At 57.1% G+C, this 26,490-nt stretch overlaps 2 protein-coding genes across 2 annotated transcripts in view; one reads left to right on the forward strand and one right to left on the reverse strand.

The window, feature by feature from the left end:
- Positions 1 to 26,490, reverse strand: part of SLC5A10 (solute carrier family 5 member 10) — a 58,521-nt gene that overhangs the window by 880 nt on the left and 31,151 nt on the right. Inside the window, 4 exon segments of the mRNA XM_058705628.1 lie at positions 25 to 240; positions 404 to 572; positions 4,414 to 4,564; positions 7,089 to 7,196. Coding sequence (XP_058561611.1) covers positions 25 to 240; positions 404 to 572; positions 4,414 to 4,564; positions 7,089 to 7,196 — 644 coding nt within the window.
- Positions 16,083 to 26,490, forward strand: part of FAM83G (family with sequence similarity 83 member G) — a 28,481-nt gene continuing 18,073 nt past the window's right edge. Inside the window, exons 1-2 of the mRNA XM_058705627.1 lie at positions 16,083 to 16,199; positions 16,655 to 17,317. Of these exons, the coding sequence (XP_058561610.1) occupies positions 16,796 to 17,317 (522 nt within the window). The 5' untranslated portion in view covers positions 16,083 to 16,199; positions 16,655 to 16,795. The remainder of the gene's footprint in view (positions 16,200 to 16,654; positions 17,318 to 26,490) is intronic.

The raw sequence follows: 26,490 nt of genomic DNA on the forward strand, positions 1-26,490 counted from the left end.
AGTCAGGGCCCGGGGCAGGCTCACCTGGATTCCCTGGGGGGGTGACGTCAGCAGGCTCCCAGCCACCACAACGACCCCGCTGAGCACAAAGAGGGCGACGGCAAAATGCAAGTAGTGAATGCTTCTGAGGATGGCAGGCCGCGTGTCCGGGTCACCGCAGCGGGGGGCGGGGTGCAGGAATTCCAGGACCAGCCGAGTGGCACCCAGGGCCAGCCCCACCATCAGGCCCCAGAAGGCCCCCTGGGGAAGGGGAGGCAGGGCAGGTGGACGGTGAGGGCCCAGGTTCCCCCAGCACGCACACGGGCGGCAGGGGAAGATGTGAGCCAGACGCAGCCCGTCCGCGGGGAGGGGACCGAGCCCCCCCCCGTCCTGTCTGCCCCGGTGCTGCCCATCCCCCACCCACCTGCTCATTGGCACGCCTCCAGAAGATGCCCAGAACAAAGACTGCGGTCACTGGGGGGGCCAGGGAGCTGGTCACCGACTGCATGTAGATAAAGAGCTGCCCGCTGTTGGAGTCCTGCAGGATGGGGATCCAGGCCACGCTGACGCCGACGAGCACCACGATGACCAGCCTGTGGGCAGGCAGTGGGCGTGCTCGTCCCGGAAGACCCTCCCTCAGTTCTCCCGCGTCTCCCGCAGCCACTAAGATGTGCTCTCCAGCCGTCCCCTGCCACCCCAGCCTCCTCTCTGGCCTCTGGTCCGCTCCTCTAGGGATGTGGCCGGCCCTGCCCTGCCCCCACCCTTCCATGGCTTCCTGCCGCCTGCAGGTCCGCCCCGACTCCACCTGTCCCTGGGGTCTCCACTGCGTCAGCCCTCAGGGAGCCCCCGGCCATGGCCCCCCAGGCTCTCCTCTTTGTCTTCAAGGCACTCATCCCAGTGGACATACAGAGGTATGTTCGGGGGGTTTACATGCTCCCTGTCCGTCTCCCCGGCCCGGCTGGAAGCACCAGGGGAGGTGGGAGCCTCATCCATGGAGCCCACTGCCGCATCCCCTGGCATACAATAGGTGCTCAATAAACACTTGCCGGCTTCCTGAGAGGCCTACGGCCCTCACATTCCAGCCAGACTGACCCCCCGCCCCAGCTTCTCTAGTGCTAGTGGCCTCTGGCTGAAACCCTCCTCGCCACTAGAGCCTGAGGCTGCAGACCACCCATCACAGGGTGACCTCTGTCCTAAGAGTGCAAGGCTTGGGTCGGGGCCCGGACTCCTCAGCTCTGAAGCCTGAGACCTCTGGCCGGAATGAGCCCCTCTGCCTCCCTCCCCTGTGTGGTCCCCTCCTTCCGGCCCCTGCCTGCCTCCCCTCTCGGTGCAAGGCCTCCGCCGCGGGGACGTGCTTCGCTCACTCATTCAGCAGTCGCCCATTCAGAAGCCCACCGGAGTGCAGGGCACCGTGCGAGAAGCCCAGACTGGGTGATGAGTGGGCCCTGTCCCTCCCCAGCACGGACAGCAGGGCAAAGGAAGTAGATGAGTCTGTTACTCTGTCCTAAGGGCTGGGCTCAGGGAGCCCAGAGGAAGTATCGATCCCAGAGGGCTTCTAGGCAGAGGAGGGCCGCCCTCCAGCCTCGAAGAGGTGTGGGGCCCAGCTAAGGAGGCAGAGCTGGGGTCAGGTGTCCTATCTGCTCCTCCTTGGCTGAGTGCCCCTTGCCCCTGTGTCTTGGGTCACTTGGGCACACCTCACCCCCAAGGAGGGTGGTGGGTGAGACCCCCCTGGAATCCTAGACGGGACAGCAAGGGCGAGAGAGGCTACGTCTGCAGCTGGGGCGGGTCCTTCCTGTGTGCCTGTCCGCCGGCCTCCCTTTCTTCCCTTCCAGGCCTGAGGGAGAGGGTGGAGGAAGGAGGTACCACCTTGATTAAGGCTAATTAACCCTTAGCCTGGCAGGCAGGCGGGCGCTGCCCTCTTCAAAGGCATAGGCGGGCTCCACGGACACCCAGCCCACCCCGCCCTCCCCACACAGTCTTCTGCAGCCCACACCGGGCTCAGCGTCTGTGCGCAGGGCCTGGCCTCTCCGGGCCGGCCTGGACTGCGGCCCTGGCCTTCCCCCTGCTCTCCAGGGCCTCCCCTTCCAACTCAGTCACCATCAGGCTGCCAGAGAGACCCCAGGCCCAGAGGCTGTTCCTTCTGCCTGGAATGTCCTTCTCCAATTCCTCCCCTGGCTGACCTCCTCACCCTCCAAGGCTCAGCTCAAGGCCTTCCTCCTCCAGGAAGCCTTCCAACCCCACCCCTTCCTGCACACACACTGCTGTCGGGATCACTGACCCTCTCCATCATTCCTGGGCTACAGCTGCAGTGGTGGGGGGGTGGCCCTCAAGGGCTTTGAGATCTCTCTGGCTCCCCCATATTGTTCAGCTTGATGCAGGATAATAGGGAGGCGTCGGGCACTCCTTGTGGACTGGATAACAGAGAATGGCAGACAGAAGGGGGGAGCAGGAGCAAAAGGCCCTGGCAAAGATCAGGGCCCCAGATGTGGGACTGTCACTTGCCCCAGGCCTGCGATGGCTCCTCTGGTGCCACCCCAACCTGATGAGACTGTCAGGGTCACTGGCATGCCCCTGCCCCACGATAGCCTCCTCCCTAGGCTTCTGGACATGCTCTGTTACCCCTCTCTGTGAGTCCCACACCTCCTTGGATTGAGGCTCCAGAGACCCAGGACCCCACACCATCTAGGAAACGCAGCTTAAACGGTGTTGTTTTAAGCAGGAAGAGGCTGGAGGTGTTGGGGGGTGTCCCCGTGCTGCACGAGGGAGGCCTTTTCGAGCTGAACCCTGGCCCAACACCTAGCATGAGATCCTCTCCACTGCACCAAACTGGCAGCTGAGGGAACTGGGACCCAGAGAGGGTGAGCAACCTGCCCTGTATCACACAGCCTTATGCCCACAGGCAGGTTGGTGGAGCCTGGGTTGACATGGTAGAAGAGGTGGGAAGGAGGGTCAAGGGCACCATGGCGGGGGGGGGTGAGTTGGAATGGGGGGGCAGTTAGGACTTTGGCTTCAGGTGGGAAGAGGAGAGAAGCCTGCTTCTGAGGAGGCCAGGAAGTCGGGGGCACAAGACATGGGGGCCACTGAGTGGGCACTGAGGCTACCCGTGTCCCAGACCCGGGGACCCGGTCACACTCTGGGCAGCTGGAGGGCACTTGGTTCCGGGATGCCGAGCCTGGAAGGGCTTTGGAGGAGTCTGCCAGATAGGGGCAGGTTTTCGGGGCCACGGGGCCACTGAGGAGGGGCAGGGGAACAACGCAGGGGCGGGGAGAGGAGGTCAAGGGGCCAGGACCTGCTGACACAGAAGCTTCGTGCAAGGCCGGAGGGAGAGGCTCCTTGTTTTGGAGGAGGCTGTGAGCCTGCAGATGAGCTCACACTCGCCTGCTGAATGGCGTGTCCCGACAGAGCCCTTCTGACAGCAGTGTGGCTGACTTACGTCACTGGGCCACCTGCCTGGAGTTGCAGCAGAGACCCCGCCCTGAGGATGAGAGCCAAGGGCAGGGGGCCACAGGGTGTGCTGTCGGTCAGACATGCACCAGAGGCTGGGCCCCTCGACCGGACGGGCGGAGTTGGGGGAGCAAGCCTCGGAGGGGCACGGGAGGGTGGGAGCTGGGAGAGGGCCCAAGCGGGCGGGCACACTAGACACCAACTTCTCATTACCCGTTGCTGAGTTCACCCCAAAGGACTCTCCGCCGAGTACAGGGATGGAGGGCTGGGCCAGACATGGCCCCTGCCCGTCTTTGGGGGGGTGGGGGGCATCAGGGAAACAGGTGGACCTATAGGGGCCACATGTCCTGTGGGAGGAATCGGACCATGGTCCCCTATGGGAGGCTTAGAGGGGAGAGGGGCTCATTCCTCAGTCAGGCCTATCAGGGAGGGCTGCGTGGAGGAGGGGGGAACACTTGGGCAAAGTCTAGAAAGATCAGGGAGGCTCTTCAAGGCGATAAGGAGGGGACAAGCAGGGCTAGGAGGAAACGGGAAGAAACTCAGTGGGGCCAGGGACAGCTGTGGCCTGAGTGTGGCCACCCTGAGAACTGGCTCTGGGCCCTCTGTGGGGCAGATGGAAACCATCAGGAGGGCTAAGGGCTCAGATTTTAGGAAGACAGACAGATCCACAGGGTGACTGGGGAAGGGGGACTCTACCCAGCAGAAATGCCCTCAGAGATTCAGCTCAGAGTCCAAGATACATCTAAGATGAGGGCCGTGACCATGAACGGGTGGCCAGAGCGATGTGGGATGTGGGATGGACAGGACACTCTGGCTCCTTGTATCCTCTCCTTCCTGGGAAGTTCCTCTGCAACTGGCAAACTCCTACTCACCCCTCAAAGCCCCCCGTTGGTGGGGCCCCACGGGCCGTCGTGTGGCTGGGGAAGCCTGGGTCCCAGCCTGTCCCCGGTGCCTGGCACGACCCCTCTCAGCGCCCACCGCCAACCGTACCGGCCAATGAGCAGCAGCTCCCGCTCGCCAGCAAGGGGCCTCAGCCGCCTCCAGATGTCCATGGTGACAAGTGTGCTGCTGCTGTTGAAGATGGAAGTCAGCGACGACATGAGTGCGGCCATCATCACTGCAATCATCAGCCCCCGCAGACCTGGGGGTTGGGAAGACAGGGCCGCTGTGACTCTGCTTGGGAGCCCCTCCTGCCCGTGTCCTACTGGCTGAGGCCCCCCTGGTCAGCATCGGCCATGCACAAGTCCTCGAGAGCAGAGCCCCAGGGGGAGGGAGGCTGAAGGTTTCCGGGGACAGAGACCCAAACACAAGAGGCTGGGAGGCCAAGGGCCAATGGCGGGGTTGGGGGGGGGGGAGTGGAAACTTCTGGATTTGTGGCTTGCTGTGATTGCTTCTGCTCTTGAGGGTGCAGTTACCAGCACCTTGTTTCCACAAAGCCTTGCAGGTGAAAAAGCACTTTCACACCTAGGACTTCAAGTGACGGAAGCATTATTAACCCGTCTGACAGATGAGGAAGTGGAAGGTCCTAGCGGGAGGAGAGGTGCCCAGGGACTCTCCGCAGCCAGAGGCAAAACTCTGGGGTGGGGTGGGGAGACGAAGGCCTGGGGCGGGACCCTCTGCCTGGAGGTCACAACTCGGTCAGGGCGCAGTGGCCCAGTGTCTGGGGTTTCCTGCCATTTCTTGTGGGTGGCAGGCCCCAGCAGGCACTGGGGGGGGGGGGGGTGTCCCCTTTCTTGTTGGCTCTGTAGAAAAGGAAATGCAGTTCCAGGGGAAAACAAGGGGGCGTCCCCACCGAGGTGGGCAAGGCCCTTCTTTGCAAAGCCTTCTGGGGAGTCATGGGCTTGAGCGGAGCTGAGGGTGGGGAGCCCTGAGAGACAGAAGGACGCTCACTTTGTAACTCAGTGCTGTGTGGCGTAAGGCTGGTCGCCTCCCCTCTCTGGTTCTATCTCCAAGGCTTCTCGTACTTTTTCTTCAAGTGTCTAAGCCCCTCCTCCACCTCCGCAGATTCTCTGTCTCTCCTCCAACCCCTGCCCTAGGATAAACTTGACACAGGCCCCCTCCCCTGAGGACTCAGCCTCCTGGGTGCCATTTTGGCCTGGCCTTGCTTCTGTGCCTAACCTGCTGTGTGACTTGCAAGCATCCCATGGCCTTCTCTGTTCACTTATCAGGCTGACTGGGCTGGCCCCCAAAGAAAAGCGAGTTAGGCCATGGTTTTCCCCCAAACATTTCTCCATCCTGTGTCTCTTGCTCGGGGAGATGGAATAACTCGGGGTTTATTCTCTACCCATTTTTCAGACAGGGAGCCGAAGGCCTAGAGAGAGGTTATGGTCCAACCATGGCTGGGGGCTTAGCGAGTTCCTCCCAGCCCCCAGAACAGAAGAGGAAGGTGAGGCCCAGAGGTGGGAACCCACAGTGAGGCCAAGCCTTGCGCCAGGCACCGTCCCTACATTGTTAGGTTTAATCCCAGCAACCACGCTGAGGGGTGGGTAGGCATCACGATCTCCAATTTACAAAGGAGGACGCTGAAAGTGACACGCCCCAAATATCTCAGCCAGCAAGTGGCAGAGCGGAGTTTTGATCCCAGGTCCGTGCACCCACATCCCCTGGGCCTCGGCACCCCGGGAGGGAGGGAGCGTGGGGCCAGGAATCCAGCTTCCACAGAGGAAGCCACAGGGAGGGAGGGAGACACTTAGGGTTGGAGAATCTGGTGGTGAAACCAGGCCGCGGAGGGTCTCAGAAGGCTCGGAGAGGCCCAAACATGCCCACTGCTGCTACCAGCTGGGGGAGGCAGGAAGTCATGGGGGGCTTGAGCCCCGGATCCTAGCGGAGTGAGCAGTGGGCTTGGAGCCCCGGCAGACGGACTGAGGCATCTCAGCCACTCTAGCCATGGAGACGTCACTTTCCCCTCTTTGTGCCTCACTTTCCCTATCTGTAAAATGGAGCTAATAACTACCTCACACCCATAACTGGGAAGCGGTCCGTAAAAGGGTCTGGCACCCAGCAGGCCTGGAAGAAGAGACAACGGCGACCTTACTCAAGGGCTCCAACAGCACAGGTTAAGAGGACGAGTTCTGTCTGGAGGCAGATTATCCGGGTTCAGAGCCCAGCTCTGCAGCCCAGCTGCCACGTGACCTTGGGCAGGTCTCTTAAGCTCTCTGGGTCTCAGTTTCCCCACCTTTAAAGTGGGGATGGGGGCGCCTGGGTGGCGCAGTCGGTTAAGCGTCCGACTTCAGCCAGGTCACGATCTCGCGGTCCGTGAGTTCGAGCCCCGCGTCAGGCCCTGGGCTGATGGCTCGGAGCCTGGAGCCTGTTTCCGATTCTGTGTCTCCCTCTCTCTCTGCCCCTCCCCCATTCATGCTCTGTCTCTCTCTGTCCCAAAAATAAAAATAAAAATAAATAAATTAATTAAAAAAAAAATAAAGTGGGGATGATAATAACAGCACTTAGGGTTCCTGAGAAGAAGATGCAAATTGGTCACGTGGAAAGTCCTCGGAACAATGCCTGGCCCCTGGGGGGGTGCCGTGAGCGTGTTCTCTGTTATACTATTTCCTCTTTTCCCCTAGGAGGGGAACGTCCCACGTGGGAGTGGCCTCCGCAGCCCCCAGGGCCCCTGGCCCTCACTGGTCCCACCCCACAGGCCGCCCAGACCCCACCCAGAATCTCACCTACGGGCATCAGTTCCATGACCAGCTTGGGGTAGGCGATGTTGGAGCAGCCGATCTCGGCCCCACAGGCCCGAAGGCACTCAGACGGCACCACGCAGCCCACGTCATCTGCAGGAAAGGGACGCAGTATGTTCCACCTGCCCCACCCCATCCTCCCGACACACCTGAGCCCCTGGTGTGGCCGAGACCCTGGGCCTGACCTGCTCTGTCCGTCACCACCTCTGACCAGCAGCTACTCGGCCCCAGGTCTGTTTTCCAGCCTGGGTCACGAGGAGGGGGCTGGCCTCTATTCTGGTCCCTAATGCCTTGATTTTTTTTTTTTTTTTCCTGTCGTCCTCTGTCACAACGCCTTCTCCCCCTCCCCGGCCAGGCCAGGGGGTTGCCTGCAGTGTGGCCCTGCCCATGTGAGCAGTCCGCCGTCTGTACCCATCTGGGGCGCTAGTCTCCCTCACCCCCCTCAGGCCCCCAGCTCTTCTCCCCAGAGGGGCAAATGCAGGCTAGAGGGGCACCTTCCCCCACCCCTGGGCCCAGAGCTTCAGGCTGGGGCCTTTCCTCCTGACCCTGACCTGGAGCTATGTCTGGGTGTTAAGGGAAGACCCCTAAAACACAGGGGAGTCAGATCATGTCCTGGTCAGAACTACCCTGCAGTTCAGCTGTCAACAAAACCCCTCCAGTCGTCATGATGCCGGGCTCTTCCAGGCTCCTCTGGGCTTGTCCTCTTCCCACCTTGCCCCAGCCACAGGGGCCCCCCTGCCACCTGAGGCCTTCTCCACCAGACCCTCTCCCCAGGCCTTCCCAGGGGAGGGAAGATTTTCCTCATCTCTTTACTCCGGACCACTGGGGACTGCTTGTTTGTTTTTGCTTTTCCAAGGGGCTGGTGAGCCGGTGAGGAGGGGGCTTGGTCTCACCGAGGCCACCTCCCCAAGGCCGGAGCAGCACACACTAACTACTCTTTTGTTGAGTGAACGCGGGATTAACGGGTGTCCTGGACTGAACCCTACGCCCAGGCCGCCCTAGCAAGCTGTCTCAGCAGAACCCTGTTTGGAGGCAGGAACCACGGTGCCTGGCTCCCGTGTGACCCTGTTCCTCCACTGCCCCCCCGGCAGCCGGGGCTCCCCAGCACAGTGTGGGTAATGGCGGTCAACCCCGCGGTCACGTGCTCCTCCCGTGGAACATTCTCTAAACACCTCGTGGCCCCCGTCCCTTGGGATTTTCAGCAGGGGACTGCAGAAAGCAGAGTAAACGAGAAGATGGTGATTGTGGGGGAAGTTCAGAAACAGAAGCTCCAAGGGGACAGGAGTGAGAGCCGCTCTGAGGGGAGGGGGGCAGTTTGGGGGCTTAAATTTCAATATGGCGGCAGGCACCGGCATTCTTGGGACGCGCTGCTTCCTTTGCAGACCAGGCACTTCTGAGTTAAGTACTGTCCCCTCCGATGCTCTTTCCGAAAAGTTCCTCTATAGATGCCCAACCCACTGCAGGGGGGGTCTCAGATCCCCTTCCTCGAGGCCAGCGGGGCTGGAGCAGCATCACCCCACCCCCAATGACCTGGGATCCCGGTCTCTAGCCCAGACCCTCTCTTGAGCTCCGGATGTCGGGGACACCTGCTGCCTGTCATCCCTGGCACCTCCCACTCAGAGTGTCCAATCAGACGTGTCCTCTTACCTCTCCCTGGCCCAGTAAGAGCTCACTGCCTTCTCTCCTCTCCCCCCATCCATCCCCCAGCCCCACGGTCTTCTCCTCCTATGGCCCTGCTGGCCTCACTTGGCCCCCTGCTCTGCTCTGTCTCCTCTCATACAATTTGGGCCCCAGCTCCCCACTGCCTCCCTTCCATCCGTCCCATCCTTGCGAAATTACAGTTTCACTCAGGAGCCCCCTCCACCCACACCCCTGGAGCCTTTGGCTTCCTGGAAACAAAATCCTTCCCACAGCATCTAAGGTCCTTGACAACTGGTCCCATCCAGCATGCACGCATCAGCCACCCTGACCTGCTTGCGTTTTCTCCTACACACCCAGCCCTTTGCCACCTCCGTGCCTCTGCAGACGAGGTCCCCTCCTCCCAGGGCTCTGTCCTACCCTTGTTTACCTCCTGCTCCATGGCCCATTGCAAAGGGCTTGTCCTTTGAGGCTTCCTCTGACACCCCCCTTTCCAAATCCTCCCCCCACAACCAGGGCAAAGCAGCTTCCTCTCAAAGGCTCCTGTGGCCAAGGACTGAATCACAATTGTTTGTATATTTTACCTCCCCCATTAGACTGGGAGCTCCCCAAGGGCGGACACTGGGTCTGAATCATCTCCCAGTCCTAGCTCTCAGTCAGTTCAGGGCTCGCCCAGAGGAGAGATCCTGTGAACATTTGTGAATGAATGAGTGAGTAACCAAGTAAGTGGTAGGGAGGAAGGAGGAAAGGCCTAGGAGGAAAGGAGGAGATGGAGAAAGGATGCCAGAAAGAGCCATGATGAAGGTCAGGCACTGTTTGATCCAGCTGCCCTATTTTCCCACCTGCAGCCCAGCGGGTGAGCAGATGAGAGCCAGAAAGGGCATAACTTGCCTGGGACCCATAGTCGGGCCCAGGACAAAGCCCGGGGCCCCACGGCAGGACTTCAGGGAGCACTGGGGTCCAGCACACAGAGGGCAGGTGATGGGTCCCTCCTGACAGGTTCTGGGCCTGCACTGGCTGGCCGTGGTGCTTGGAGGACCCAGCCCTCTTGGGAGAGTCACAGCCACATAATGGCTCAGAAAGCCGGAGTCAGGAGATTCTGGTCGAGTTTATTCAGCCCATTCCAGGCTCTGGGCTTGGGCCACCGCCTCTGGGCACCACTGGCTCACTTGCCAGAGTTTGTGCTGAACAGCAAGAAGAACCTTTCCTTTATGACAGCCGCAGAGGTGTCTCCACTTAAAGTCCCCTGAATATGCCACATTCAGGAGTGAGCAGCCTCAGGACAGTGAGGGCCAGAGAACTGAGAATGGGGCTTCTGAGTTTGCCAGAGAACCAGCTTCTGTGGGCCTGGGAGCTCCCCAACTAGGCTCTACTTTTGCATTGGCACCTCCATCAGCCAGGGCTGACACCAGAAGCCTGGGAGTTGTCCCTCTCCTTGTCCCCCATGTTCTCCCTCCCTGTGGCCAATGCCACGTCCAGCCACTGGGCTTGGTGCCCAGGTGAACTCCACCTCCTTACTGTACTGTCTTGTCCCCTCTAACCCACCCACCCTGCAAGCCGCAGAGGAAACATCTAAAACCACTAACCTGCCCACCACCCTCCCTGCTCATATACTTCCGTGGCTCTCCATCCCTTGCAGGAGGGATCACAAGCCTCTAATTGTGCCATTCGTGGCCCTCTACCCACTTAGCCACTTTCAGCCACACCTCTGGGCCTCTGTGTTTTCTGTTCCCTCTCTCCGGAATACCCTTCTTTCCTTCATAAACTCAGGGAATTCATATGAATTCATACTCTCAACTTGTGGATGTCTGCAGGCTTTGGGCAATGGTACCAATAACTCGGTGACCTGTGACAGCTTCTGCCAGTGTTTGTTGATGGATTGAATGACTCTTCCCAATGAGGCCACTGGACACAACACCCTGAGGGCCAATCAAGGTGCTCCCCACTCCCTATCGAGGCCTGGCCCATCCCTGGGAGACAGTCCAGATGTGGATGTTGCAGTAAGGAGTAGGAGAAAAGCACACAGACCTGGGTTTAAGTCCAGCTATCCCAGTGCCCTACTGTGTGATCCTGGGTGATTATTTAAGGTCTCTGAGGCTGTTTCCTCCTCTGTAAAGTCCTTCTGGGGGACTTCCAGAGGCCAGAATTCAACCTCAACCTAAATGTCACACCTGATACAAAAATTAATTCAAAATAGATCACAGATTTAAATGTAAGATGTAAAAACTATCAAGCTTTTTCAGGGGGGAAATAGGAGAAAATCTGCAGGACTTATGGCTAGGCAAAGAGTTCTTAGACTTGACATCAAAAACAATATCCATAAAAGAAAAAATGGATAAAGTAGACTTCATCACAATTAAAAGTTCTGGGTAAGACACCTGTGAAAAGGATAAAAAAGAAAAGCTACAGAACAAATCAGTAAAGTTGCAGGATACACAGTCAATATATGAAGATCAGTCGTGTTTCTAGACACTAGCAATGAACCATCAGAGTAATTAAGAAAACAGTCCCATTTATGATGGCATCAAAAATAATAAAATACCTGGGAACAAATTTAACCAAGGAGATTAAAGACTCGTGATGAAAATTATAAGACACTGATGAAAGAAATTGAAGATGATGCAAATAAATAGAAAGGTATACCATGCTCATGGATTGGAACAATTCATGTTGTTAAAATGCTCCTATCACCAAAAGCCATCGACAGATTCGATGTAGTCCCTATCAAAATTCCAACAGCATTTTTCACATAAATAGAGAAAAATAATCCAAAATATTCCTATACAACCACAGAAAACCCCAAATGGCCAAAGTAATCTTAAGAAAGAAGAGAAAAACTGGAGACATCACACTTTCTGATTTCAAACTATATTACAAACCTATAGTAATCAAAACAGTACAGTATTGGCACAAAAACAGACACATAGATCAATATAACACAACAGAGACTATATATATGTGTATGTATGGTCTCTCTCTCTATATATATTCAATCAATTTATGACAAAAGAGCCAAGAATATACAATGGGGAAAGGATAGTCTCTTCAATAAATAGTGTTGGAAAAACGGGACAGCTACATGCACATGAGTTAAACTGGACTGCTATCTCATAACATACACAAAACCAACTCAAAATGGACTAAGGATTTGAATGTAAAATTCCTAGAAGAAAACATGGAGGGGGGGGTGGGAGTAAGCTCTTTGACATTGATCATGGCAATGATTTTTTTTTATTTGACACTGAAAGCAAAGATCTTCAAAAAGACAAAACAAAACAAAAAAATGCCCCCAAATGAGACAATATCAGATTTAAAAGCCTCTGCACAGCAAAGGAAACCATCCACAAAATGAAAAGGCAACCTATGGATTGGGAAGAAATATTTGCAAACCATATATCTGATAAGGGGTTAATAGCCAAAATATATAAAGAACTCATACAACTCAATAGCAAACAAAACAAAAAACAATAACAACACAATCCAATTAAAAAATGGGCAGGGGTGCCTCAGTCAGTTAAGTGTCCGACTTCAGCTCAGGTCATGATCTCTCAGTTCGTGGGTTTGAGCCCCACATCGGGCTCTGTGAGCACAGAGCCTGGAGCCTGCTTCAGATTCTTCCCCGCCCCTGCTCATGCTCTGTCTCTATCAAAAATGAATATTAAAAATTTTTTGAAAACAAATTTTTTTAAATAATAATAAAAAATGGGCAGAAGATCTGAGTAGACATTTTTCCAAAGGAGACATACAAATGGTCAATGGGTACCTGAAAAAAAAAATGCTCAGTATCACTAGTCATCAGGGATATGCAAATCAAAACCACAATGAAATATCACCTCACACCTATTAGAATGGCTATCATCAAAAAGACAAGAGATAACGTGTTGGCAAAGATGTAGAGAAAAGGGAACCCGTTGTGTGTGTGTGTGTGTGTGTGTGTGTGTGTGTGTGTGTGTACTACCAATAAGAACATAAGTCAGTGCAGCAACTAAGGAAAACAAGAAAACAGTATGGAGGTTTCTCAAGGAATTAAGAATAGAAGAGTGTCTGGCTAGCTCAGTCTGTAGAGCATGGGACTCTTGGTCTCTGGATTGTGAGTTTGAGCCTCATATTTGGTGTAGAGATTACTTAAAAATAAAATCTTAAAAAAATAAAAATAGAACTACCATATGATCCAGCAATGCCACATCTGAGTATATCTATCTTTTTTTTTTTTTTTTTTTTGAGAGAGAGAGAGAGAGAGCACACACAGGAGTGCAAGCAAGTGGGGGAGGAGCAGAGAGAGGGAGAGGGAATCCCAAGCAGGCTCCATTGACTCGGGGCTTGATCTCACAAAGTGTGAGATCATGACCTGAGCCTAAATCAAGAGTCAGATGCTTAACTGACTGAGCCACCCAGGCACCCCGGGCATGTATCTTAAGGAAATGAAGTCACTATGTTGAAGAGATATCTGCACTCCGTGTTCATTGAAGCATAGTTACAGTAGCCAAGACATGGAAACAACCTAAAGGGTCCATCAACACATGAATGGGTAAAGATGTGGTATATATATATGTACACACACACACACACACACACACACACACACGTATATATACATATATATAATGGAATACTATTCAGCCCTGAGAAAGAAAATCCTACCATTTGTGACAACATTGGTGGACTTTGAGGGCATTATGCTAAGTGAAGTAAGTCAGACAGAGAAAGTCAAATACTGTCCGATCTCACAAGTGGAATCTAAAAAAGTCAAACTCATAGAAAAAGAGAGTAGAATGATGGTTACCAAGGGCTGAGGGTGGGGTGGGGTGGGAGGAAGAGGTGAGATGTTAGTCAGAGAGTACAAACTTCCAATTATAAGATGAATAAATTCTGAGGATCTAACGTACAGCGTAGTGATTATAGTTAATAATATTATATTCTATACCTTAAAAAAGAAGAAAAAACAGAAAAAGTTACAGACCAGCAGAAAATATATGTGGATTATATACCTGACAAAGACCTTGTATTTGGAATATATAAAAAGCTCTCAAAAGTCAAACAATCCAATTAGAAAATGGGCAAAACACATGAACAGACATTTCACCCAAGAGAACATACAGTGGCAAATAAGCATATGAAAATATGTTGCATATCATTAGTCATTAGGAAAACGCAAATTAACACCATAATAAGAGATTATTACACACTTACAAGCATGGAAAAAATAAAAAAATTGTGACAACATAAAATGCCATCACGGATGTGGATAAATTAGATCACGCAGATGTTGTTGGCAGGAAAATAGACATAATACAGTACCTACACAAATGAATATGTATAATACGTATATGAATGTTCATGGCAGCTTTACTCGTAATAACCAAAAACTGGAAACAACCCAGTGTCCTTCAACAGGAGAGACTGTTAAGCGAGCTCTGGTGCATCCAGGCCATGGGATACTTGTCAGCCACAGAAATGAACAAGCTACTGATATACACGATGATCTGGATGATTCACCAGAGAATTATGCTGGGTGGAAGAAAAAGCTAATCCCTAAAGGTTAAATGCTGTGTTTTCCATTTATATAACATTCTTGAAATAACAAAATTGTAGACATGGAGAACAGACCAGTGGCTGACAGGGGTTAGGGATGGAGATGTGGGTATGGCTGGCAAGAGGGAGGTCTTGGTGATGACAGAAGGGTTCTGCATCCCAATTGCAGGGGTGGCCACCCAAATCTACACAGGTGGTAAGGTTGCACGTGTGCATGAGCGTGCACGCACGCACACACACACACACACACACGCACACACACACACACACGAACACGTAAACTGGTGAAATCTGAACAAGTTCTGGAATGCACCAATGTCAACTTTCTGGCTACCGCATTACTGTACGATAGTTCTACAAGATGATACCACGGGCAGAAACAGGGTGAAGGCTGCACGCAACCTCTCTGTTGGTGGTTGGTTGGTTTGTGTTTTGTCTTTTTGGCTTAACAACTTCCTGTGCATCTGTAACTATGGACAGGTAACTGTAAAGGTTGGAGGGCTACGTGCCTTTCAGCCCTGAGAGTCAGGGCTCCCTTCATGAGCGTCCAGGCCCCTGTGCAGTCATAAGAACAAAAAGAGAGGCCGATGCCCAGAGAGGCTCTTGATCTGGGCCCTCAGTGGCAGTGACATAAATCAGGCTTCAGGACTCCCAAGGCAGTGCTTGTCTGCCTCTCCCTTCTGACTGACTCTGGTAGGGAGGATGTGGGTGTATGTGTGCCTACCTGGGAGGAGCTAGGGGCACCTGTGGGGCTCTGCTCAGGGAGAGGCAGGGGCCTGGCTTCTGGGGCCATCCAGACACAGTGTGAAGCCCCTGTGGCTGGGGTGGGGGTTTCATGGCAGGGAGTACAGGACATGAGGCTTGAGGGGGTCAGTGATGGGGACCACAGGGGTGCTGGGCCTGGAGAGAGCAGACACTGCTCCGGGCGACAGACCCAGGTGGATAGATGGCGGGGGGTTCTGGAACGGGGGAGGCCTAGAGATGCCACCAGCCAGCCCTCAGCAACACAGACCAGTGTCCTCAGGGCCCCCATCCCCACCCAAGCATGCCACAGCCCTGTCCAGATCCAGGTTTAATAGGCTCTGTTGTCCCTGCCCTTGCAGCCTGCTGTTGGATTTGGTCCCCACACCCCCACCCCCCAACCAGGGTCCCAAGCCCCAGGACACCGAGCAGATAGTTGGGCCTGACTCCAGCCCACCAGCAGCCCTCTCTGGCCCTCCCCACGCCAGGGTTCGGGTGGGCACTGCTCATCACGCAGGACCAGTCCTGGGTAGGTACCCCTCCCAGCAGGGAGCAGGGCTCAGGGACTAAGAACTGGCTATCTATCTGCTCTGTCCACACGTGGCTCTGTAAAGGCTCCTTCTTGAGTTTGGGTCAGACGGTGCCCTATCCCTCCGTTGGGGGCTCCCAGCCCAGTACCCTAACTCTACTTCCACAACTGGACAGCTGCGTATCTGCACGGACTTCCCGTCCCACCCGGGAAACAAGGCACTGGTAGGGTTGGACCAAGGGTGCGAACAGGTCCTCCCACCCCGGGGGCAGGGGGAGGAGCGGTGCGCTGGAGCGGTGCAAAGTTGTTGATTTGCTGTGTGTTCTCAGTAAGAACACTTTCCCTCTCTGGGCTGCATAGTTCCAAGACTTCTTGGACTTTGGTCCCTGAGCTTTCCAGAACTCGGCCACCTGGGGCTGGAGGCAGCGGAGGAAACCGGGAGCGGCAACCCCCCGAAGTCGGTGTCTCTCAGGGATTGGTGGGGGGGGATGGGGGGGTGGGTGAATCAGCTTCCGGCCCCGCCCCCCAGAGCGGCACGTGACCGCAGGTGGGGTGGGCGGGGCGGCATTAGTCACCAGCCCGCCGCCTGCCTGTGCGCTTCGTTCTCCCCGCGGGGCTCTCCTTGCCGGCTCTGTCCCCGCGCCCGCGTCCGCCCGGTAAGCGAGTCCTCCCGGATCCCGGACCTCCAACGCGCCTTCTGCCAGCCGCGCTTCCCCGAGCCTCCTCCGGGCAGGCCTCTTGGGTTGCCGGTCGTGGCGCCCGGAGATTTTAAGACCCCGCTCCCTTCCCGGAAGCCGTCGGAATGCTGGGCGCCGCTGAGCTGGGCCAGAGGCCATCCGAGTTGTCTCCTGCCTCCCACTCTTGGAAACTTCTGGGAAGTTCCCTGCTGGCTCTAGTTCCTCCCAGAAGTTGCCCAGGACTTTGGGCAGCTCCAGAATTCCTCTGGGATGTGGGTGCCCCCCGGCCCCCACTGATAGAGGCGCAGCGCGCCCTGGCGTGGGTCGCGCCCCGCCGTCTCTCCCACTGCCGCCCCACCCCCGCCCTGTCGCCCCTCCCTAGTCCCCGCCTGCACTCTGACCTGACCTCCGCGTTCTCTTGGACTCCCTCGCAGGTTCCCTATGGGCAGAGTTGCTGAGACGCCGGTGAAGCCCCAAGAGCGCGCGGGGCCGCAGTCGCGCGGGAATTAGGATCCCGACCTTGCTGAGTGCTGTGTCGCCCGCCCACCCAGCAGAAGCGTCGGGGCAGTGGCACCATGGCCTTCTCTCAGGTGCAGTGTCTGGACGACAACCACGTCAACTGGCGCTCCAGCGAGTCCAAGCCCGAGTTCTTCTACAGCGAGGAGCAGCGGCTGGCCCTGGAGGCCCTGGTGGCCCACGGCCGCGAGGCCTTCTACGAGGTGCTGAAGCGCGAGAACATCCGTGACTTCCTCTCGGAGCTGGAGCTCAAGCGCATCCTGGAGACCATCGAGGTGTACGACCCGGGCTCGGAGGACCCGAGGGGTGCCAAGTGGCCCCGGGGGCCCGAGGACAATGGGGTTGGTGACAGCGAGGAGGCCAGCAGGGGAGGTGGGACCCCCACCGAGGCCGAGCCACCGCCCTCTCTGGAGTACTGGCCCCAGAAGTCCGACCGATCCATCCCGCAGCTGGACCTGGGCTGGCCCGACACCATTGCCTACCGCGGTGTGACCCGGGCCAGCGTCTACATGCAGCCCCCCATCGATGGGCAGGCCCACATCAAAGAGGTGGTGCGAAAGATGATCAGCCAGGCCCAGAAGGTGAGGCAGCTGCTGGGCGGGAGTCCCCGGAAGGGAAGCTGGCTCAGTGGGCCTGCGTCCGGCCCCCAGCATATACGGAGACCGCAACACTGTCTCTCTCTTGTGGGTCTCTTTGCTTCCTCCCTGGCTGCCTCCTCCCCTTGCCCTCATGGGGTTCCTCAGTTTCTTTGCACAGGGATAGGGTACCCAGGTTCTCTGGCAGGAGATGGTGGGTTACCCCATCTCAAAGGGCCTTTGTGCATTGTTGGGGGAGGGCTCTGATCTCCCCAGACGCTGCAAGCACGTTCCCCAGAAGAAGGTGCTGTGATGGGGTGGGGCCGGGAGAAATCTCCAGGTTTTCTCTCACTTACTGTCCCTCAGGATGGCTCTGATTCACCCCCTGAGAAGCAGGACGCTCTCACACACGCCGTGAACCCTCTGGTGTTGCTTTTTCCTGGGTAGTGGAGAGAGTCTGGAGTGGTGGAGAAAGCCTGGAGACTAAAACACAGCCTGAGTCCATCTGAGGCTGGCCTGGAGGTCCGAGTTCAAAGGTGCCTTTTTCCTGGCTGTGCTGGGCGACGGAGAGTGCCTTGCTCGCCCTCTCTGAGCCTCTGTGTGAGCTTTGCAATGGCAGAATCTTTCCAGGCTGGGATGTAGGGGATGGGGGTGGGCCCTGGGTGGAAGCGGAGTGAATTCAGCTCAGGGTCGTCCGCCTGTGCATTTTGCCAGTGAAGGGACCTCAGGCATTGCCTGTTCTCGACCCCTGCCGAGCCGTGCTGTACCCTGGTGCGGGTAGTCGTTCTCAGCCGACGCACTGACACACATCCTCGGAAGGGCCAGGCCGGGAACCGGTGCGCCTTCTTACTGAGAGGAATTCTCGGTTTCCAAGCACATCCTGACATGATTGGTAAACCTGCGTGGCGAACAGTGTTGAGAAAGGTTCTGAAGCCAGGTCCGAGCTCAGTAGAGAGCAGCGAGTGATGAGCAATGTGTGTGTCCGCGGAGGTCTTTCTAGCAGAGTCTAACCCTTCCCCGGGCCCGGAGTGGGGCAGCAAATCGCACAAGCCCAGAACGCTGGCTTTGGGGACCATCCTGGCTGACAGGGCCTGGGGGAGCTCTTGGGCAGGGAACCCAGAAGTGGGTCAGGAGCTGACAAGGTGGCCACGGGTTAGGTTTCTAGAAAGGTGGAGTCCCTGTCCCCTGAGGGGGCTGGCAGAGTCAGATAGCCCGTGTCTCGGAGCCTGGCTCTCGGCCTGATCCCAGGCAGCTTTGGGGCTTCGGGTTTCTTCTGGTGTGTCAGCTGGAGGTGGTTAGGACCAAAGCTGAGTCTTTGGCGGTTGTAAAGATGGAATCGGGTGACCGGGGGGGGGGGGGGGGGGGGGGGGGGGGGGATGAGGAGGAGTTTCAGGAAGAGGAGGGAAAGGGGGAGGGGGAAGGGGCCTTCATAGTTCCTGGGCTGAATAACCCGCCCCGCACCTGCCATGGGGCAGGAGGGTGCTGCTGACGCGGTGCCTGACCCGAGGGCCTGTTGGGATCCCATGACCCCTTTTTCAAAAATGGGAGAACGGAGGCCCTGGGTGGGGCTTGACCTGCTGTGCCAGGGTTCCCCCTCCTCTGCTCCTCACCTCCCCACCAGGAGTAGGAAGGAGGCAGACACCAGATCTCTGCTTGGCATGGGAACAGCCGGCCAGTCTAATCTCCCCCAGACAGAAGGACTGATGGCCTGGCCCAGTGATGGGGGCCAGATAGGGGCGCCTGGGGCCAGGCTGGGCACCGGCGCACCCTCCCCACGTGTCTATGTCCGGGGCTAAGCCCCAGCCACCCCATGCAGTTCCATGGGCCCCCGAAACTTTGTTTGCTCCCCGCAAAGGCCGCACCAGGTTACTGGCATTGCTTAAGAGGACGTGGCCGGGGGGGGGGGGGGGGACGTCTGTCTCGGGTTTGAACCCCAGTCTGTGTGGTAACTGCGGTTGGCGCGGCCCCCTGATCGGCTGGCGTTGCCCCCTGTTCCCCTCAGAATGGGGCCCCCCTGCTGAGACTGCCCCATGCTGTCAGCTGGCAGGAGCCTTCCAGACCCAGAAGGAGGGTCTGAGGCAGTAGAGGCTCATCTGTCAGATGAGAGCACTGAGGCATGGAGGACAGGGATTTGTTCACACCCCGCCGCACCAGGGTGAGCCACGCCCCTGCTTTCCATCCTGGCTGCTTCCCTGTCAACTCCGTCCAGGGGGCCCGTGGCCAGCATGGTGTGTGGGTGGGCGGGCAATAATAACAGCCACTGTTTTCTGAGTGCGAGGCACTTTATAATTTCAGGTAGTGTTATCTGCCCATTTTTCAGATGTAGAAACTGAGGCCTGACAGCTGAGTCCTGCCAGCGTCACCTAGCTAGTTCTTGCGTGGAGGGGTGGGGACCAGGCCTGTGTTGTCCTCAGACTCTAGGACGGGTCCCCTGCCCATCCTGGCCTGACAGAGCACAGCGACAGGCAGGGCAGGGAGGGGCGGCTCAGCCAAGCTGCCTGCGATCCTCCCATTGGCCCTGCCCCGGCTGCTTCCCAGGCCCCAGCACTGGGCTGTGGCGCTGACGGACGCTGACGGGGGCTGACGAGGTGCTTTGCCTGGCCCGCCCGCCACCACGGGGACCTCTCCCTGCCTTATCTCTCCCCATGAATCACCTCTTCCCCTGCGCCCCCGCATCCTCTCCTTGCCCCCCCAGCAGCAATGGGCGGAGAACACTCCCCCTCCCCAGGCCTGGGACGGGGAGCCCGCCGTCCAGCCGCTGGGCCCGAACACTGCCCGCCCCCTGCCCGCCGGGGCACCTGGGCCGGGGCAGCTGGTGCTGACTCAGGGCGGCCCAGCCCGCCACCTCCTCACGGCGGGCAGACCCTGGGGCAGGGAAGTGACACAGCACACGCTCAACCCGCCCCGGCTTGGCCGTCAGGGAGCGGCTGTGTGTCTCCGTCAAGACTTCTGAACCCCCCTCTTTCCCCAAAGACTAGAATGGAACTGGTACCAGGAGCCAAGAGTGTTGGGATCGGGTCCCTGCTCTGCCTCCGCCACTGTGCGACCCTAGACGAGCCTCAGTCATTTCATCTGCAAAATGGGTAACACTGAAGATTGTCAGGGGTCCCTTCAGCTCTGACACCCTGTTGCCCTGCGATTCTGGACTTCTCTGGCACGAGAGACCGGAGGGTCTTGGGTTTAACTCTACCGGCTGTGTGGCCCTGAGCAGGCAGCTTGTGCTCTGAGCTGTCTTCTAGCCCCATTGGGCTCCAAGTCTCTGAGATGGAAGGCCATCTGCCTGCCGCTCCCCCCCGGCCCCTGGGGACCAGTGATTTCCCTGGGGAAAAACCTGCTTTGGGGTTCCAACTGCATACCAGAGGCCAGGCCTGTAGTATCATGCCCAGGAGGGATGAGCCTCAGTCTCTCTCTGTTGCAGCCTCGGAGAGAGGGGTGAGGCTGGGCTGGGTCCGGGAGGGGGCTGAGGAGGGAGTGCCCCCCTCCATGACATGGGCCCCCCCGAAGGATCGCTTCACCAGACCCAGACAGCCCAGGGAAGATCCCAGGGGCAGGTGGGAATCACGGACAGGTGAGAAGACGGATGGAGCACGAGGGAGAATGAGTTTCGAAGGTCGGACTAGAACCCACTTCTCGTGCCTGCCAGGCCAGGGCTTGGGAACGGAGACCCAGAGAAGTTAAGTTTCTTGCCTAGGGCTACACAGCAGGAGGAGACGGCAACCTCACGATGCCTGATTAACCCCACATCTTTTCTGTCAACCCCCTGCCTTCACACGCCGAAGTCTTGGCTCATGGCTTGGCTCCAGGAGAATAAAAGCAGCTTAATGAGGCATTTATTAAATGCCAGCTATATGCCAGGTGCTGAGCGGGCACTTTACCCCCATTGTAATCCTCCCGGCAACACCATAAAGTAGGTGTTGTCTCCTTAGTGCAGATGAGGAAACTGAGGCTTGGTGGAGCTCAGAGAGGGCAGGTATCTCGCTCACAGAGCTAACAGCGGGAGGAGCTGGACCCAGCACCCAGGTCTGTGGGCTCTGAGCCTCTTTTCCCCGGAAGAAAATGCGTCACGGCCGATGTCTCTGAGCCCTGCCTCTGATGGGAGCTTTGGCGCCTTGCTGCTGGCCCCCAGCTTGACTCAGGACAGTAAAAGCACTTTCACGAGGCTCCTTGTCCCCAGCAGGCTCCCAGACACGGTGCTCTCCCCAGCGGGGCTGGGGGTGGGGGCACAGGTATGACCAACACAGGACTGGGGAGACCAGGGCTACCGGCAGCTGAGGCCACGGCGGGTCCCTTTGGAGCAGGAGGGAGGGCCCGACAGCCTCGGTGCGTCCAGAGGCCCCAGGGACGGCCCGGTCAGCTGTTCGCGGGCACCCGCCGGAGCACGGCTGGCCCAGGCTCGCGCCGTGAATCCGGGGAGTTGTCTCCTGCCTGCTCCAGCAATTCCCAGCCCAGGCCCAGGGCCCTCACCTGCCAGGTGGGGAACATCTGATAACATCGTTCCAGGTGTCAGCTCCGTGTCTCCCAAGGCTTCCTACCCAACGGCGTTTGCATCTTAATTGAGAGTTTGAGGAGAGCCAGGAGGAGCCCTGCCAGGAAGGAGGGCACCGGCCAGCCTCTTGGAGCACTGGGGCAGGGGCGGCGCTCCCTCCCACAACCCCTGCCGACGTTATTAGCGTCGCAGAGGAGGACGCTGAGGTTAGGGCGCTCAGAGCGGGCCAGGGCCTGCGCGGGGCTCCACAGAGCCCCGGTCCCCCGGCTCGGCAGGCTCACCTTGAGGCCAACCGTCCTCGCCCTGGGCCAGCAGAGAGGGGCCGGTCCTCTCACGGGCCCCCGGCTCTCCTCTCCAGCTTGGCCACCCCCTTGCTATGTGACCGTGAGCCTCCGTTTCTTCATCTGCAAAGTGGGGACTGGCCACGTGTCTTGCGGCAGTAACAGTGAGCCACCCACAAGCTATCGAGTGATCCGAGGATGCTCGGTGCGGGGCAGGGCCGCCCCTCCACACTGGGACCACGCCCTGCGTCCTGGCAGGCGCTGGTCTGCATGGGCTGCTCTAGCCTCCTTCGTGGCTCCCGAATGATCTCCAGGCTTGGGAATCTTCCCAGGGTAAACGCCACAGGGGGTGGGGGGCAGATGGGCTTGCATACCACTCAGACCCACACCCAGGCCTCTGCTGCTGTCTCGCCATGCTGTCCCAAGATAGTTGCTTTGCCCCTCTGACAGCACCTGTCTCAAAGCATGCTGGGACTCAAATGGGAAAAGAGGTTATGTCAGGCCCTCGGTGTAATGTCTGGCATGGAGCTGGCATTTCATAAATACCAGTTCTCTTGGGTCTTCCTCCTTCCCTCTCGCCTGATAGCCTCTCTCAGGGAATAGTCTGGGTTGAGAAGTGGTGAGCTCCCCGTCCTGGAGGAGTTCAAGCAGGGGCTTGGTGGGATCCAGTAGAGGGGAGTGGGCATCAGGTGGCCCAGGGGCCTCAGGCAAGGAAGTCCTTTCCAGGCCAGTCTTCCTGGCGGATTAGGATGCTCGAGGACACCTCAGCATCTGTCACCCTTGGATCCCAGAGAAGCTGAGATTTTACAGGCTTTTGAATTTACGAGTCCGAGATTTTCCAGTTTGAAGATCCTCGGCTTGTGCCACGCGCTGATGACTGCGTGGTGGTCTGGTTGGCTGGACTCTGTGACTGCGGGACTCTGGGGCCCCTTGGGGCCAACGGGAAGGGGGAGGGGCCTGTCTTATCCACAGGGCGCAGCCCTGGTCACCTGGTCCTCCCCCATGCTCTGCCCTTTCCTCTGCAGCATTCCTGAGCCTTGGTGAGGAGGCCGATGTCTATCTGGGGAGGGCTGGAGACTCAGGGCAGGGCCCACGCGGCTGCATGGGGCTGGGCCGGGCCCCTGGACAGAGGGCTCTGGGTGTGACCAGTATAGTATGTGCTTCGACCCCGTCCGCTGCAGTCATTTGGCACTCAGGAGGCCCCAGCCTCCTTTAATTGGCCTTAATGAGGCTTCTGTTTTAATAATCCAGAGGGTGGGGAAGGTGCCAGGGCTGATGAATGTCAGAGGGGAGAGACCTCGGGTTATCCATTCCATCCCCCCGCCTCCCCGCCCCGTGTTAATCGAGAAGAGAAACCAAGGCTTGGAGAATGGAAGTGCTGGGCTACGGGCTACCCAGGGAAGGAGTGGCAAATGCCCCAGGGCAGTGCTGATGGTCAGGAATTTGTTTCAGAACCCAGAGTGGGCTCTGGGGGGCGGTGGGTGGAGTCACAGCTAGAATGTACACAGGATCCCCCACCAGGGGAAGAGCCCTAAACAGGAGGTCTCTGCCACCAGCCGACTGTGTGGCTCTGGGACGGGGATTCCTCTCTCTGGACAATGGGAGTGGTCATCACTGCCCCCGCTTAGTCCCTGGAAAAGGGACGCCTGTATGAGTGTCAGAAAGCTGGCCTGGTTATCCCGACCCTGGCTTGGGTCAGCACGTGTTATTACAAACACAGACTCCCCCGCCAGGCCGCAGGACCAGGCTGTGCCCTCGGCGACAGGCCTTTGGAGCCAGAGGATGGGCAAACTGGTTTGGAGAATGCCAGAAGTCAGGGGGAGAGTCACTCACAGTGGGGCCCGCGGCTTCCAGGTGTCCTCCTCAATGCCTGGAGAACCTTCTAGGCCTTTCAGACAGTGTCGCCTTAATCCTGCTACCACCAAGGGAGGGGTGGGGTGCAGGGGGTGGGGTATCTGTGGGGGGGGTAGCAAAGTAATTGCCCTGCCAGTGAGGGAGGAGGAGCCTGTGGCTCCAACAGGGAGCCTGAACCCCTCCATGTGTACAAGGGGGTGGTGATAACTACAGGGGAGGTCTGCCCGAGATGAATCCTCCCAGTCTTTGTAGGTCTGAAGGGTCTCAAAATTTTGGTTTTGAAAGCTCTTTTCACCGGGTAGAGAATTCTAGGTTAAGAGTTTTTTGCATTTAGTGCCTTAGAGATGTTGCTCCGGTGTTCCCTGGCTTGCGATGATTCTGTGGAGAAGCCTCCGTTTCTTTGTTCCTCACCATGTAATGGTCTTTTCCCCCGCTGCCTGCTTTACACATTTTCTCTTCATCATGGACTTTAAGTGATGTGATTATGATGTGCCTCGGTGAGGTTTTCTTCACGTCTCTTCTGCCTGGAATTCACTGAGCTTCCCCGACTCTGGATGTAAGTTTTCATCAAATGTTGAAATGCTATAGACACTATTTTTCAAACGTTCTTCTATCCTCCCCACCCCTCTCCACCTCAGCACTTTTGAGACTCCAGTAACATGCCTCCTGGACCTTCTAGGTGGACTCCCAGTCTGCTGATGCTCTGAGCCGATCCTGGTTGTTCAGTTCCTTACCATGTGTCATTTGGGATAGTTCCTATTGTGTGTCTTCAAGGTCATTCATCTTTTCTTCTATGGTGTCTAATCTGTTATTAATCTCATCCGGTGTATTTTTCATCTTAAATGTTGAATCGTTTTACATCTTGAGATTCAGTTGGTGGAGGGGAGCAGGGGAGAGGGGCAGAGGGAGAGAGAAAGAGAATCTTAAGCAGGCTCCACGCTCACCATGGAGCTTGATGCCAGACTTGATCCCACAACCCTGGGATCAGGACCTGAGCTGAAATCAAGAGTCGGATGCTCTACCGACTGAGCCACCCAGTCACCCTTGGTTTGGTGTTTTTTACGCTTTATTAAGTGGGACTAGAAAAGACTTAATCCAGGGTAGAAGTTGGACTAAGGACCACCTCTGGCCTGCTGCCTGCTTGTAAATAATGAAACACAGATGCGTACATTTGCTAGTGTGCCGTCTGTGTTTGTTTTCATGCTGTAATAGCAGAGTTGAGTGGGTCAGAGCAATATGGCCTGCAAAGCCTGAAGTATTTACCATGTGGCCTTTACAGAAAAAGTTAGTTGGGCCTCTGGTCTAGGCCTTATTTGCCCACTGCTCACGTACTATCCTTCTGAGGACTCTCCTGCAGGCCCTGAGTTTTAGAGGGGTGTGTGGTCTAGCTGAGGTGGGGACGTAAAAGACTCCTGGTCCTGTGTGAGCACTGGTGACTGTCCCAGCTGCTCTTTTCTAGCAGTTTTGTCCCAGCCTGCGTGGTTTCCTCTGTGCATGTGATACTTGGCCACCAGCTGAGGGCTCGAGGGGAGGCCCTGTAGCGTCTGGTGTTCACTCTCTGCAGCCCCATCTCCTCCAGTACTCCATCCTGAAAATTCTAGCTGCCGTGCTCCGGGCATGCCTTGTCTCCTCAACTCCTGGAGACTGCCGGACCCCACCAGGGTCTCCCCCTCCGCTCTGCTGCATCCCAGAGGTAGCTGAGGTGGTCCTGGGGCTGACCTCATTCATGTCCCTTCTCTCAAGGGTCACTGTGCTTGCTGCAGTCCTGTTGGCCACAGTTTCACAGATTGTGCCTGGTTTTTGTCGTGTTGTTGTTTATTGTTAAGGCGGGAGGGTCAGTGTGGGCTCTGTTCCTCTGCCGTGGCTTGAAGTGGAAGTCAAATCCAGGGTCTAGAGAGTCGTCGTTCCAAACTTTAGAACAGTCTGCAGCATTCTCTGTGTTGTTCCCGCGAGCTGCTGCCACGCACCAGCCTTCCAGCTGGCTCGGAGGGAGGTAGGGATGGCGAGTGGTGATGCCTGGCCTGTCCACCCCGGAGTGCACTGTGGGTCTGGTGGGTCAGGACTCAGGTTTGTGTGCCAAGGAGGCAGGAAAGTGACAGCGGAGGCTCTGAGCTTGCCCTGTTCCCGCATTAATTCACACACACACACACACACACACACACACACCACCCCCCACCAGGACACTAAGGTTCTTGCCCAAGGCCATGCGTCTTCCCATGCCGCCACCCTCTGCCTTAAATTGGCAGACCTGCCTATATTTCCCAAGACCCAGCGAGGGCCAGGGACTTGGGTCCTTGTGCACCCTTGCCGTGACTGCGTCTGGGCTCCAGGATGGGCGGGCTGCTTCTGTCTCCCCTGTCTGCTCTGAGCACTTTAAAGGGACAGACCACGGCTGGCTCTCTCTGAGCCTTCTCCACGCATCTCCGTGGCCGAGGAGGGCGGGGCAGGTGTTACAGGGAGCTCTGGGAACCGCTGACTTGGGTCTCAGAGTCCAGGCCTTCAGAAGACAGGTTGCCACTCAGCAGGTTGCTGTGGCACTTCAGAAGTGCACAAGCGAT

Source organism: Neofelis nebulosa, chromosome 16, assembly GCF_028018385.1.
Source record: "Neofelis nebulosa isolate mNeoNeb1 chromosome 16, mNeoNeb1.pri, whole genome shotgun sequence".
In the NCBI taxonomy this organism is placed as follows: Eukaryota; Metazoa; Chordata; class Mammalia; order Carnivora; family Felidae; genus Neofelis; species Neofelis nebulosa.